The 16305-nt window shown below is 41.4% G+C and overlaps 1 protein-coding gene across 2 annotated transcripts in view; it reads left to right on the top strand.

Annotated features, from left to right (window-relative positions):
* Positions 1 to 16305, top strand: part of LOC115148997 (THO complex subunit 2) — a 70778-nt gene that overhangs the window by 16919 nt on the left and 37554 nt on the right. For both annotated transcript variants that reach the window (XM_029691404.1, XM_029691403.1), the window contains exons 12-15: positions 187 to 382; positions 501 to 542; positions 9260 to 9390; positions 9687 to 9788. In XM_029691404.1, the coding sequence (XP_029547264.1) occupies positions 187 to 382; positions 501 to 542; positions 9260 to 9390; positions 9687 to 9788 (471 nt within the window). The remainder of the gene's footprint in view (positions 1 to 186; positions 383 to 500; positions 543 to 9259; positions 9391 to 9686; positions 9789 to 16305) is intronic.

The following is a 16305-nucleotide window of genomic DNA, read 5'->3' as shown; positions in this document are numbered from 1 at the left end:
TACATACACAGCCAGCCAGCCAAAATAATACAAACTCTGATACCCGCCTTTCATTTAATTGTAGGCATACACACACACACACAACAACAGTCGCATGCAGAACCACCTAGTGTTAACACTAGAGCAGTGGAGGCTTTATGTTGCTGTTTGTAGTATGCCCTGTCTCACCTGTGTTTCCCTTTGCAGAGCCGGGGTCCCCAAAGGGGCCAAGGGATGTTTGTTGAGGCCCCTGAGGAACAAGCGGGCCCCCAGGCCTGCCGAGAGCTTTGAGGACCTGCGCAGGGACGTGTTCAGCATGCTCTGCTACCTGGGGCCGCACCTCTCCCATGACCCCATCCTCTTTGCCAAGATAGTACGCCTGGGCAAGGGCTTTATGAAAGAGGTACAGGCCCTAAAGTCAATTGATGCTTTATTGATCACCAAAGGAAAATGTATTGGCATACCCTCCTACCCTGGCTTCATCGCACTAATGGTCCTCGTGTTCTCTTTTGTTCCTCCAGTACCAAAGTGAGGGTAGAAATGACAACGTCAAGGACAAAATGGTGAGTTGTCAAAGTAAATGGGACCAAGAAGTGTCTTGAACAGTTTTGTTGTATTAATCAGCAAGAGGAATGCACAGAGAATAAATTCAGGTGTACAGGTGTAGACTTTACCATGGAATGCTTGCTTTCAAGCCCTTCCCAACGATGCAGAGTTAAAAATGTATTAAATAAATAAATGGTAGCACAAGGAATAAAATACACAACAATGGAGCTATATGCATTGAGTACCAGATCATTGTGTAGGATTACGAGGTATTTAAGGTGTTAGGTTCTGAACAAACTCAAACGGACGACTGGAAAAGCGCAAAGTATATTCACCCACTGGGTCATAACGCTGCAAAGACAAGGTATGATTACACAAGCACATATATTTATAACCTCCTCATAGGTGGGGTCAACTCCTTGCACATCTAGACAGCCAATACATCTCTGTTGCTAGGCAGGAACTTATTTGTTTCCTCTCACTGGCGTAGTCATGGCCCTGCCTGATGCTAGAACCTTTGTGGAAGTTTGTGTGTGCGATTTGATTGTTGTGGTGGGCCCCTCTGGCCCCTCATCCAGAGGTTTCATCTCACTTCATCTGTTGACTTGACCTCGAGCCGAATTCCTCGCTCCTCCCTAGTTCCACAGCTGGCCTGCCTTATCAGAGATGAACTATTGCCCTTCGCCTCCCTCTTTAGAAACATGAAACAGAATATGAACTTTCTGGACTTCCCATTATCTCACTCAGTAACTTCCCATACAGCAAGTCCCTATCTACCCTTCATTGACCCCAACATATACATTCCTTATACATGTAAAGTAATCAATAAGTTAGTGTGGTAACATGAATAACTATATTTCGGGCTAGAATCCAACAAAGGTAAATATGTACATGAAGGAAGTAGGGTTGTTCCAGACCCACAAAAAATATTGGCCAACCGAGAGTGGTCTGATCTTTCTACTAATCGATAGAAATTTTAAGACGTGTGTTTTTCCTTATATAGACTTAACCTATGTTTTGAATAAAATCAACAATATGTAGCCCACTGAGCTTGTATGATGCTTTAACCACTGCGACGCACACAAATTACTAAAGACTGAGCCAGAGATCAATATAGCCTAACCAGAAGAGGGAACCCTTTTCCAGAGCCCTCCACCCCCTCCCGCTGCTGCTGGCCTTAGTTATACTCCTGAAGTTGCCGGTAAAAGGCTACACCAGCGGTCCGCAACCTTTTCCATTTGGAGTGCCAAGTTATCGTAACTTCTCTACTGATCTGCGTACCAGTTATGCTTTTCATATGCACATTTTCGTGAAACAGTTTCATTTAATTTATAATAATGTATTTCAAAATCTATGTCGTGATTAATCAATTCTAAATGAAAATTATACAAATCTAAAAGTAACTTTTATTGCCATTACCAAAATGCAAAAATAGTCTACTTAAAGCTAACAAATAAAAACATTGCAGCCTGCAGGTAGAAAATATCCTTTAAATCACATTGGCTACTATTGCCTGTCTGCAAGGAACTGGAAACATTGTATCAACTATTAACTTGGTCCAGCCCATGCTAAACATATTCTGGGCCCTCTGTTTCCCATGCCAGTGAGCTCTGGACAGATCGACAAAATGGTAGGCTATTTGCGCAGGGGATAAGAAGTCAGAAAATAGGCCTACCTGATATATGTTTATCCCCCCCCTTTCATGCTGAGTGGTTATCGAATGGGAGAGAACTGGAAAGATTTTTTACATAGGCTATGTTGAGGAACTATTTTCTTTCTCAATGGCTGTAATAACAGACTTTGTTAATTGCTGTTTGAGTTGAAGAAAATAATATTTGAGAAACGCCACAGTGATGGTGAGTTAAGACAATAAGAAATAGTATCAGATCCCCAAATTGGCACATTTTATAGGCCTACATTTTTCACGCAGGCCAGGTAGCCTACTTCTGTGTAATCAGGTGCGTGTCCTTACTCAAGGTTGACAGTAGCGCTCCAAACAAGACAATTAATACATTGACGACTCATAAATGGAATGAAATAAACCCAAAACTTTTTTCTCACTAGTGTAGCCTAGGTTGTGTGCTCTGCAAACAATGTGTCCACTCCTACAATGACAACAGTAAGACTGTAGTTACATATATACATACATGCATTCTAGAGGTTGACCGATTTAATTGGAATGGCCGATTTTAATTAGGGCTGATTTCAAGTTTTCATAACAATCGGTAATCTGTATTTTTGGCTACCGATTTGCCGAATATTTTTTTTATACATTTTTTAAATATATTTTTTTAACCTTTATTTAACTAGGCAAGTCAGTTAAAGAACACATTCTTATTTTCAATGACGGCCTAGGAACGGTGGGTTAACTGCCTTGTTCAGGGGCAGCACAACAGGTTTTTTACCTTGTCAGCTTGGGGATGCAACCTTACGTTAACTAGCCCAACGCTCTAACCACCTGCTTTATGTTGCCAAGGTAAGTTGCTAGCTAGCATTAAACTTATCTTATAAAAAAAACAATCAATCAATCATAAACACTAGTTAACTACACATGGTTGGTGATATTACTAGTTTATCTAGCCTGTCCTGCTTTGCATATAATCGATGCGGTGCGCATTCGCGAAAAAGGACTGTCTTTGCTCCGATGTGTACCTAACCATAAACATCAATGTCTTTCTTAAAATCAATACACAAGTATATACACTGCTCAAAAAAATAAAGGGAACACTTAAACAACACAATGTAACTCCAAGTCAATCACACTTCTGTGAAATCAAACGGTCCACTTAGGAAGCAACACTGATTGACAATAAATTTCACATGCTGTTGTGCAAATGGAATAGACAACAGGTGGAAATTATAGGCAATTAGCAAGACACCCCCAATAAAGGAGTGGTTCTGCAGGTGGGGACCACAGACCACTTCTCAGTTCCTATGCTTCCTGGCTGATGTTTTGGTCACTTTTGAATGCTGGCGGTGCTTTCACTCTAGTGGTAGCATGAGACGGAGTCTACAACCCACACAAGTGGCTCAGGTAGTGCAGCTCATCCAGGATGGCACATCAATACGAGCTGTGGCAAGAAGGTTTGCTGTGTCTGTCAGCGTAGTGTCCAGAGCATGGAGGCGCTACCAGGAGACAGGCCAGTACATCAGGAGACGTGGAGGAGGCCGTAGGAGGACAACAACCCAGCAGCAGGACCGCTACCTCCGCCTTTGTGCAAGGAGGAACAGGAGAAGCACTGCCAGAGCCCTGCAAAATGACCTCCAGCAGGCCACAAATGTGTATGTGTCTGCTCAAACGGTCAGAAACAGACTCCATGAGGGTGGTATGAGGGCCCGACGTCCACAGGTGGGGGTTGTGCTTACAGCCCAACACAGTGCAGGACGTTTGGCATTTGCCAGAGAACACCAAGATTGGCAAATTCGCCACTGGCGCCTTGTGCTCTTCACAGATGAAAGCAGGTTCACACTGAGCACGTGACAGATGTGACAGTCTGGAGACGCCGTGGAGAACGTTCTGCTGCCTGCAACATCCTCCAGCATGACCGGTTTGGCGGTGGGTCAGTCATGGTGTGGGGTGGCATTTCTTTGGGGGGGCCGCACAGCCCTCCATGTGCTCGCCAGAGGTAGCCTGACTGCCATTAGGCGCCGAGATGAGATCCTCAGACACCTTGTGAGACCATATGCTGGTGCGGTTGGCCCTGGGTTCCTCCTAATGCAAGACAATGCTAGACCTCATGTGGCTGGAGTGTGTCAGCAGTTCCTGCAAGAGGAAGGCATTGATGTTATGGACTGGCCCGCCTGTTCCCCAGACCTGAATCCAATTGAGCACATCTGGGACATCATGTCTCGCTCCATCCACCAACGCCACGTTGCACCACAGACTGTCCAGGAGTTGGCGGAAGCTTTAGTCCAGGTCTGGGAGGAGATCCCTCAGGAGACCATCCGCCACCTCATCAGGAGCATGCCCAGGCGTTGTAGGGAGGTCATACAGGCACGTGGAGGCCACACACACTACTGAGCCTCATTTTGACTTGTTTTAAGGACATTACATCAAAGTTGGATCAGCCTGTAGTGTGGTTTTCCACTTTAATTTTGAGTGTGACTCCAAATCCAGACCTCCGTGGGTTGATAAATTGGATTTCAATTGATTATTTTTGTGTGATTTTGTTGTCAGCACATTTAACTATGTAAAGAAAAAAGTATTTCATAAGATTATTTCTTTCATTCAGATCTAGGATGTGTTGTTTAAGTGTTCCCTTTATTTTTTTGAGCAGTATATTTTTAAACCTGCATATTTAGCTAAAATAAATCCAGGTTAGCAGGCAATATTAACCAGGTGAAATTGTCAGTTCTCTTGCGTTCGTTGCACGCAGAATCAGGGTATACAGAATCTGGCTCGTTGCGAACTAATTTGCCAGAATTTTACGGAACTATGAAATAACATTGTAGGATGTGCGATGTAACAGGAATATTTAGACTTATGGATGCCACCCGTTAGATAAAATACGGAACGGTTCCGTATGTCACTGAAAGAATAATGTTTTCGAGATGATAGTTTCCGGATTTTACCATATTAATGACCTAAGGTTTATTATATTATAGTTAAGTCTATGATTTGATATTTGATAGAGCAGTCTGACTGAGCGGTGGTAGGCAGCAGCAGGCTCGTAATAGTCAAAGGTATATGGTTTAGAGAGAAATAGTCGACGCGTCATAATTCCTGTAATAACTTGCGGCTAAACTTGAAAGGGATTCCTTCGTTATTTTACCCTTCATATCTTCCATAGAGAATGTCATGATCTACTTCAAATAAGGTCTGTGTTTTGTGCTTAAACCGCCTCGGCGTTTTGATACCCGTGTAAATCTCACTAGGTAACGTTTGTCAACATATTTTCATAAATCCACTTTACAAAAAAATGTATCTTCGCTTATATTGATTATATCCTATGGATATCTACACAGTTATAAAATTGTCAAGGTGGTGTAAGCCTAAACCAAACACAGACCTTATTTTAAGTTAATCTAAAAATATCCTATGGAATAAATGTAGGAACCGCTTTTCAGATTTTGCTAGAAGGTGTCATGGGAATTATGACTCGCACTTTGGTAGTCAATTCTTACCATGCCCATTATTAAAATAGGATTTCCTGCATATAGAAATTACAGTTTTTGTTTTCAGCATTCATCACAGGTAACTTAAACTCTATTTTTATTATTCAAACAGTTGAGAGTATTTGTCTCCTAAGCAGACTCTTCAGTAGCGTTGTCACTTCAGAGCTGTGTGTGTGTGTGTGTGTGTATATACAAGAAATTTGTGGAGGGGTTGTAAAATGAGTTTTAATGACTCCAACGTAAGTGTATGTAAACTTCCGACTTCAACTATATACCGGTATCGGCCTTTTGGGCCCTCCAATAATCGGTATCGGCGTTGAGAAATCATAATCGGTCGACCTCCAATATATGCATACATACATACCGTGAGGGGGGAAAAGTATTTGATCCCCTGCTGATTTTGTACATTTGCCCACTGCCAAAGAAATGATCAGTCAAAAGTTTTAATGGTAGGTTTATTTGAACAGTGAGACAGAATAACGACAAACAAATCCAGAAAAACGCATGTCAAAAATGTTATAAAATGATTTGCATTTTTATGAGGGAAATAAGTGTGTGTGTGTGTGTGTGTGTACACACACAGTTGAAGTCGGAAGTTTACATACACCTTAGCCAAATGCATTTAAACTCAGTTTTTCACAATTCCTGACATTTTAATCCTAGTAAAAATACCCTGTCTTGGGTCAGTTAGGAATAATGGTAGAGAGAATGATTTATTTAAGCTTTTATTTTCATCACTTTCATCACATTCCCAGTGGGTCAGAAGTTTACATACGCTCAATTAGTATTTGGTAGCATTGCCTTTAAATTGTTTAACTTGTGTCAAACGTTTCGGGTAGCCTTCCACAAGCTTCCCACAATAAGTTGGGGGAATTTTGGCCCATTCCTCCTGACAAAGCTGGTGTAACTGAGTCAGGTTTGTAGGCCTCCTTTGCTTGCACTTTTAGTTCTGCCCACAAATTTTCTATAGGATTGAGGTCAGGGCTTTGTGATGGCCACTCCAATACCTTGACTTTGTTGTCGTTAAGCCATTTTGCCACAACTTTGGAAGTATGCTTGGGGTCATGGTCCATTTTTTAAGACCCATTTGCAACCAAGCTTTAACTTCCTGACTGATGTCTTGAGATGTTGCTTCAATGTAACTTCATAATTTTCTTTCCTCATCATGCCATCTATTTTGTTAAGTGCACCAGTCCCTCCTGCAGTAAAGCACCCCCACAACATGATGCTGCCACCCCCGTGCTTCACGGTTGGGATGGTGTTCTTCGGCTTGCAAGCCTCCCCCTTTTTCCTCCAAACATAACGATGGTCATTATGGCCAAACAGTTCTATTTTTGTTTAATTAGACCAGAGGACATTTCTCCAAAAAGTATAATCTTTGACCCCATGTGCAGTTGCAAACCGTATGGCTTTTTTATGACGGTTTTGGAGCAGTGGCTTTTTCCTTGCTGAGCGGCCTTTCAGGTTATGTCGATATTGGACTCGTTTTACTGTGGATATAGATACTTTTGTACCTGTTTCCTCCAGCATCTTCACAAGGTCCTTTGCTGTTGTTCTGGGGTTGATTTGCACTTTTCCATCCAAAGTAAGTTCATCTCTAGGAGACAACGCGTCTCCTTCTTGAGCGGTATGACAGCTACGTGGTCCCATGGTGTTTATGCTTGCGTACTATTGTTTGTACAGGTGAACGTGGTACCTTCAGGCATTTGTAAAATGCTCCCAAGGATGAACCAGACTTGTGGAGGTCTACAATTTATTTTATGAGGTCTTGGCTGATTTCTTTTGATTTTCCCATGATGTCAAGCAAAGAGACAGTGAGTTTGAAGGTAGGCCTTGAAATACATCCACAGGTACACCTCCAATTGACTCAAATGATGTCAATTAGCCTATCAGAAGCTTCTAAATCCATGACATCATTTTCTGGAATTTTCCAATCTGTTTAAATGCACAGTCATCTTAGTGTATGTAAACTTCTGACCCACTGGAATTGTGATACAGTGAAATAATCTGTATGTAAACAATTGTTGGAAAAATGACTAGCACAAAGTAGATGTTAAACTATAGTTTTGGCAAGTCGGTTAGGACAAGAAATTTGTGGAGTGGTTGAAAAATGAGTTTTAATGACTCCAACGTAAGTGTATGTAAACTTCCGACATATATACATTTTTTATTTTTTTTAATACTGTAAGAGAAATTACCGTAACCAGACAAACATTGTAGATGAGAAATGATGGGAATTAACGATAGGCTGCAGGGATGGTGTGCGATTAGTCCACTCAGATAGGCGTGAATCAGACAGGTCTCGTGTGACATACATTTTTTTATTTTATATTTGCCACTGCTCAACTAAAGAATCTGTCGACCAACAGCCTATTAACCAAACAATCGTCCAGTCGACTAAATGTGGTCAGCCCGAGAAGGAAGGCAGGATAAAGTGACTAGGAATCAGGATTAGGGATGCAAATTTCGGCTAGGCTACTTTGAAGCAAGGTAAGACAATCTTCATTATTTGAAGTGAAGTAAAACATTCAGGTATTCAGCAATTATACTACCTCAATCTCACTTTGTTAAGTGGTGGGTGAAGCGCTGATGGCCTGCCTACCTTTTTTGACTATAGTTTATGCACTCGATTGTTGAATGGGAGACACGCTTTAATTACGAGTTGAGATTGAGCAATAAAAATAGTAGCTCTTTATTCGGTAATGCGATTGCATTTAGAATTGTTATTTGTTGCTTACTGACTTGGTTTATAAAAGCACATGTTTCACTGCAGTAACAGATTTGAGGAATTGTTCTCGCGCTGTCTGACAGGTGATAGGCCACTCGCACCTCAAACTAGGCTCTATTTTATGCGCGTGTGATAAATAAGATGCATGACGAGTAACAAATACACACGAGACAATTTAATTCCACTAAATTATGCAAATGAATCTATAGATTGATAATCATGACCGGTCAAATGTATTTTCAGCAGCTAACCGATTTCACGCTTAAACGTTAACATCCCTAATCAGGATAGATGATGATGATGAGTAAAATAAAGAACAGCTTAGCAGCTGTGTGTGAGAGCGTGCGTGTGTTTGTAGTGGATGTGTGTGGGTTTTGTGTGAGTGTGCACAGAGCAGTGCAAGATAGGGTCAGTCCAGGTAACCATTTCACAAAACATTTATCAGTCTTATGGCTTTTTAGCTGTCTTATGGCTTGAAGGTAGAAGCTGTCTTGGAGCCTGTTGATCCAAGCGCCGATGCTCCAGTACCGTTTGCCAGATGTGGCTTGGGTTGCTGGAGTCTTGGGCAATTCTTTGGGGCATCCTCTGACACCACCTGATATAGAGGTCCTGGATGGCACTGAGCTTGGTCTCCGTGATATACTGAGCTGTCTGCACCACTCTCTGTAGAGCTTTGCGGTCGAGTGCGGTGCATTTTCCATTACAAGCTGTGACGCAGCCAGTCAAGATTCTCTCTGGTGCAGTTGTAGAACTTTTTGAGGATCCGAGGGCCTTTTTAAAACATTATTATTTTTCCTGAGGGGAGAGGCGATCTTTGACCATATAATTGTGTAAGTATTCACTCACTGTGGTCTGTACTCTGGTGGTTGATGTGCTCCTGTTCCCTCCTAGGACACATTGCTAAGTTGTTTCCTGAGCATTGCAGACCAGGTGCTGCTGCCCTCGCTCTCTCTCATGGAGTGTAACGCCTGCATGTCAGAGGAGCTCTGGGGCCTCTTCAAACTCTTCCCCTACCAGCACAGGTGAGACACACACACACACACACACACACACACACACACACACACACACACACACACACACACACACACACAAAGTCATAGTGGTGTCCTTTTCGATTCGAACTGACATGTTTGGCCATCCATTTTGAATCCATCCAATGGAGATGGCAAACAAGTTTATACAACTTGTTCTATTCTCCGACCCTGTTGTGTTCTGTTGGTATTTCAAGGTCCTAATTCCAGGCTGGTCCTGGTGTATGTATTATTAAATATGTCACTGTTAACCCACCCACCTGTGTACTACCTGTGGTCGTCAGGTACCGGCTATACGGGCAGTGGAAGAATGAGACTTACACAAGCCACCCACTTCTGGTCAAGGTCAAAGCTCAGACTGTGGACAGAGCCAAATACATCATGAAGTAAGTCACGTTGCCTCGCAGACCTGGAATTTCTTGATTTTAGGGGCAAGGCCATTTGCCTGTCAAGAGGTGCCCAATCTGCCAGGGCACGAAGACCATCAACCAAAATTGTCAATTTAAATTGATTTGAAAACCAAAAAACAGTAGCTCTTCTGTTAAGAAAACAACACAATTAGCCTACATGTCAAAGTGTAGGTGATAGACTATGCGTATTTGCTACAGCCTCTAGATGCTGACATGAGGTTGGCACCGGAAAATGTAACCTTTCTTTAATGAGACTTTTAATTATGCAGTGCATTTGGAAAGTATTAAGACCCCTTGACTTTTTCCATGTTTTGTTACGTTAGTCTTATTCTAAAATTGATTAAACCTACACACAATTCCCCATAATGACAAAGCAAAAACAGTTTTAAAAAAAATAAAAATAATTTTTGCTAATTTATTAAAAAAACAAATGACATTTGTCTCACCACCTGGATTCGGTCTTATGTAGCAAAATGTGAAATGGTGTTTTTTTACGTTGGATAAAAGTAGACTCAGAGCTACAAAATGGTATATCATACACTGTGTTTGAGGAACAATGGGAAAGTAATTCTGCTTTGAAAGTTGATTAACTTGTAAACTCACTTTGAGAAAATCGCCTTTAAATGAGTTGGTATCTTGTGAAGAGCTCTTTGTCTACACCCATTCAGCATCATTCACAGTTTCTTAAGCTTTAGCCCCACCCATCTCGTTTCGCTCTCAGAGCGCACACTTGACGCTCTGACGATGATTTGTTTACCTCTGGATAACATGACAACAGCCTAACCAGCTCTGCTGGTAACAATTTCATTACGCTTTTTTGCAGACGTTTACTGACACCAGCCACGTACACACATCACATAATGTTAGCTAACGAGCCAGCCAGCTAATGTTAGCTAGTTAAACAACAATGAACAAAGTGCCAACAATGCCTAACATTCAGCTCGAACTAGAAAAGCAAACAGCTCTGGGAAACGAAGAATAACGTCCACTAGGGAGCCAGCCAGCTAACGTTAGCTAGCTAGTTAACAGTACACTTTAGCTTAAGACATAGCTAGCTAGCTAACAGTACACTTTAGCTTGAAATGAAACCACTTTCTATCAAAATTAGAAACATGTAATATCTGAAAATGTAGCTAGCTCTTACCTGTATACATCATCATGCATGATGGATGCTTCTCCCTGTCAGGAATGCCATACCACGGTTGCTCTTAGTTTGAAGATGTAATCCGGAGACGTGTGTTTTCGCCATTTCTTTAGCTATCATACTCTAATTCCACTGATTTCAAAACTTGATCCTCCAGAAAGTGGAGAGCAACACTTATGCAGCTCCACTACAGGATAATTTTTTAGTCCCAATAGTCAAAGGTATATGAAATACAAATCGTATAGAGAGAAATAGTCCTATAATTCCTATAATAACTACAACCTAAAACTTCTTACCTGGGAATATTGAAGACTCATGTTAAAAGGAACCACCAGCTTTCATATGTTCCCATGTTCTGAGCAAGGCACTTAAACGTTAGCTTTCTTACATGGCACATATTGCACTTTAACTTTCTTCTCCAACACTTTGTTTTTGCATTATTTAAACCAAATTGAACATGTTTCATTATTTATTTGAGGCTAAATTGATTTTATTTATGTATTATATTAAGTTAAAATAAGTGTTCATTCAGTATTGTTGTAATTGACATTATTACACACACAAAAAAATATAGGCCGATTAATCGGTAGCGGCTTTTTTGGCCCTCCAATAATCGGTATCGGCGTTAATGTTTTAAAATCATAATCGGTCGACCTCTAGCTGTCATGACTTGAATTTGATATTCATCTGAAGACTTATCTAATTAACTGTTTAATTGTTACGCGATTTTAAATTAATCTAACCACTCATTAGAATCTGCGAGCGGTTCTTTTTAAGGAGTTACTATCTCCCGAATTATACTCTAAAAGGTCTTTACCAATGTCATCTATAAAGAGTCAACTTATTAATCATAACCTCGTATCATATCATTCAGTACTACACAAATTAGGTTATTTATTTACTAGCTGATTAAATGGGAACACAGGATAAACATACACACACTGCACCAGTAATACGCCGAAAACGGGTCCCTAGCGAAAGACAGCAACATGGATGCTTGTTAAAGAAGCCTTGGAGAGAGAGGGACAGAGACACTTAACATTGCCACATTCAGAAACTACTCTCACCTACAATAACCATATACATTGAACATGAACCACCGCCTGCTTTGAGCAAGAAATCATGAATGTATTTACGTGAAATGCCTGGGTTCGCCGGGAACTCTCAGTGAACAGGGCAGCCTTGGAAAGGGTGTTGGGCCTTTTCGCGGCACGCTTGTAAGGCTTTGATTGTCCGAAATGGTTCCAACAAGTCTTCTACTGTTGTCCTTCTTAGTTCTCTGGTATCCGGTGACTTGTCGTGTAGTCCTGACTGACTTATTGGACTGACTTATTTAATAGACTGGTTTTACTCAAAACAACTTTCCATCAAAGCTGGGTGAGAGCGCGAGCATGGCTCATGTCATGCAGGTGCCTATACCGGACAGTTTTATAATCTGTAGCTGATTAGTATGCTGTTGCATCAAAAATGTATTTTACAATCTGCAATGTTTGAATTTCCAACTTTTTTTACTGAACAAGTAATTACGTTATTACCACCAACCAGCAGTCTAAAAGTGGGATCATTGAGACACCGTGTATAGCTTTTGTGCAATGTTAGGCATAACATGAGAAAATGATGACCAAATGGACCTACCAATAAACATTTATCGATTAGTTAATGCGTAGTTAACATGCCCTGGCACCACAGAAAGCCTATAATCGATTTGATAGGCATGCAGCCGCATAGACATGCTGCAATTTCAGCCACATTGACCGCGATCGTTAGTCTATACTTTGTGAGTGGCTGTCTGGCTTACTCATTCGATTTTATTTTAGGGAGGGGTGCCCGATCTCTGTCCTTGCGGGGGGGCTCCAGAGAAACTGCATCACGCCAGTGGTGATGGGCATTGGCTAATAAGAATTGAGAGAGCCATGTGAGTGAGAGGTGCTTTGTAGCATGGTGATTGGCAGCTGAGCGAAGGGAATTATAATTATTATATTCAGCCCAGGGGCATTGCGCCCACACACATTGGAGGCCTGTTGCTACGCCTCCCCAACGTATCGCCTTACCAGTTAGATATAGTGCCCGTTTGCCACAACCACACGATGGATAAAACACTTAGTCACATTTTATACACCCACTACTCGTATTTTCCTTTTTATAGACTTTTCAGGCATCTAACGGAATTCAATCATCCAACCCTTGCCCCTTGGGTACACTGTAGCAGCATCTCTATAGAAATGCACCCCCAAAGCCAGTCAGTGGTTTACATACATTTCTCTAGGAGATAAACTCAAGGTTACTGTGTCCATTGAATTCTTTATGGATATCAGTGGTTGGTATGGAAACATGTAAAAAAATAAATAAAAAAGGACGTGGGTGCTGAGAAGCACTAACATGCAGCCCTGGTTACCATAGTAATTATTTTGGTTGGCACAGATCTAGGAATGTTCTGCAACTTTCATGGCTTTATTTGATACAAGTGCTAACATCTACTAATGGCTTGCGCACCCAATGGGCCAGGAATATTTCATTTATCCAGCTCTCAACAAAATGCTCACTCGCACTGCCATAAAGACACACACACACACACACACACACACACACACACACACACACACACACACAGACAATAGCAGACGTGGGCTGGTGTGGGTGCCTACTTTGGAAAGGGCCTCAGGCTTGTTTTATTTCTGAACCACTGGGCTTTGTGGGGTCAGCGCTGAAGTACAGCCTCACTACTGCACATGATACACAAAGACTGCATGTTTTCTACATTCACAATGTCTTACTTCTATAATAGTTGGTGCCAAAAAATATATATTTTAGCGCAGTGAAAATGTTGCACACAATTATCTCCTAAGAGGAACTGTCTTCATTCTATGTAGAATGATCAGCACATGATCGGCACTGGCTGTATAACGTTTACAGTGTATTTTAATTGGGCTTGATTATGTTAATAATGGGGCCATCCAGGATTTGAAACACAAGGTCACCCAGTCACATGTTTTGATAAACAGCTGAGAGATGCCAATTCTGGATTGACCTTTTTTAAAGAGCAACTCAACAAACAAAAAAAGTATTTAGTTGAGAACGATCTATGTGGCATCGATATTAGTCAAACATTTTTTCCAATGGTAACATTGTCTAAAAAGTGTAAGTAGGATAATTTGGGTCCTAAATTCAGTATATCCCAAAACAGTTTTGTGAGATTTGTGTAACTGAGGTCTTCACAGTTTATGTAAGGGTTGAGTTTGGATTACATTCATGCCCACTTGCCCATTGTAATGCCTCAGGGTGTAACAGTTCACCAAACCCACGGTTTGGTACATATTGCTGTTTTGCTGTCACAGTTCAGGTACAGCGAGAAAATGAAATGCCAGTTATTTTTTGTTTAAGAAAATCCAAAGTGTTGGTATTCCTGGTTCTCTATCATGAGTCATATAATGACTGATGGGATCGCAATCAGGAATAACAAAACTTTGTATTTTCTTAAATGAAAACACATGATTGCTCATCAACACTAAAATAAAGTACAATAAAATATGTAAACATGGCTCAGACATTGTTTAGGTCTATGCTGTTTTCTTACAAAGAGAAAAATATGCGTGTGTGTGTGTGTGGCACTCTGGGGCTGTCAATGTTAAGTAACTCTGTAGCGCTGGAGGTTCATCCATCTGTAGTAAGCGCAACTCATGGTGCATTGGCCAATTCATTGTGAGAGGGCGAAGTTCGTAACGTGGCTCGAGCACTTTCACGTGGTGCTTAATCGCTCTTGTAATTTCTTTGGCTCGGTCAGAATCGGCTGCGAAGGGGTGCTTGAATACAGAGGAGGTGTTTTTTTTTTTTAGCATTATTTTTTGCGTTTCCGTCTTGATCTGGTGGTAGGAATACTGGGGTGACATCGGCGTAAATGTGTCAACATGTTTGAGGTGTTGGCAGCTGCATACTGTAGGCTATTCTCTTGAGCAGTGGAGACATACTCTCTCTGGTCATCGCCGTTGTAGTCTACTGGGAAACCAAAATGTTCCCAAACTGGAGATTTAAACGATAATGGAGAATCCTCCAGGTTTATCGACCCCGCCACTGGCCATCGTACAGAACTAGTTCCCGGCTGCTTGTTTACATAAGACATAAAACTTATACAACTGGTAGGTCTAATCCTGAATGCTGATTGGTTAAAACCGCATTCCAGCTGGTGTCTATTCCACAAGTTACCACCAGCTAAATCTATGATGTTAAAATGCCTGTTTACTCTGTTCCATCTGATTGCGCAATCCACTGTCTCATCAGCCCAGCCAGGCAATTTATAAACTTGATTTCCACTATAAAAAGCATCAAGACATTATCTCACAATTTCTTTTCAACTAAGATTTAGTTTTCTTCAGTGGAGATTTTAATAAACCTTATGGTCTGTCTCGCTGACATTTGCAACGCTGTTTCAATATTTAAATTCGGGCTCCAGCTGTCCCATAGTGATGGACAGGGGGGCAGCGTTTCTCAACCAGTCGAAATCATGAATCGGCAGGCATTTTTATGGATATACACAGAAATGTCCTTTTGAAAAAAGTTACAAAACGAAGTGTAGCTAGTTTGCATTCTTTCCAGCTTCAGTTTGAAGTGATTGTCTTGTGACTGTGTTGTTGGCTAGCTCCTCTGAACAACAGTGTCCTGAGGAGTAAGCACATTTTTTATGCCAGGTGAAATCATGCCTCATTAACTCATTGTTATGGATGCATCCAAATGATTGTCACTAGAAAACAGCTTAACAAATGCAGCTACTGTTGTTATTCTGGCTGCACTGTTTGACGTGACTGTAAGATAGCCGTAGTTGGCTGGCTAGCAAGCAAGGGAAAAGAACATTGCCAGCCAGTATGGCAATGGAACATTTAGAACATCCCAAAACAACACTGAACGACTTGGTCATGTCTCTGGCAACCGAACCGTTAGAACGAACGACCAGTCGGCTTGGGTAGCAACCCCAGATTTGTGTCTGGACTATATCTTGTGGAAGGATTAAATAAATGAATCAAAATAATGTTTTTAATGAAAATATGTCAATCTTTATTTGAATATGTTGGTAACCTGTTGTATAAAAGTGATAATGCCCTCGAGGCCAGTGTTTGGAGGATATATTGGCACGGTTTGCCGGCCCTCGACTTTTGTCTCGGGCCTAACACCCATGCCAATATATCCTCCAAACACTGACTTCTCTGGCATTATTACTTAAATAACACCCACATCGAACCACACCCACAAGCATCCAAATCTTGTTTGTCTTAATGAGCAGCAGAAATAAACATGCGAATCGGTGCATTCAGCCCCCCCCCCCTTTAAAACAATGGCACTTCATGCTAGCTAGTAAAT

The sequence above is a fragment of the Salmo trutta genome, chromosome 15 (genome assembly GCF_901001165.1).
Source record: "Salmo trutta chromosome 15, fSalTru1.1, whole genome shotgun sequence".
NCBI lineage: Eukaryota > Metazoa > Chordata > Actinopteri > Salmoniformes > Salmonidae > Salmo > Salmo trutta.
This window is presented reverse-complemented; position numbering and strand designations above follow the sequence as displayed.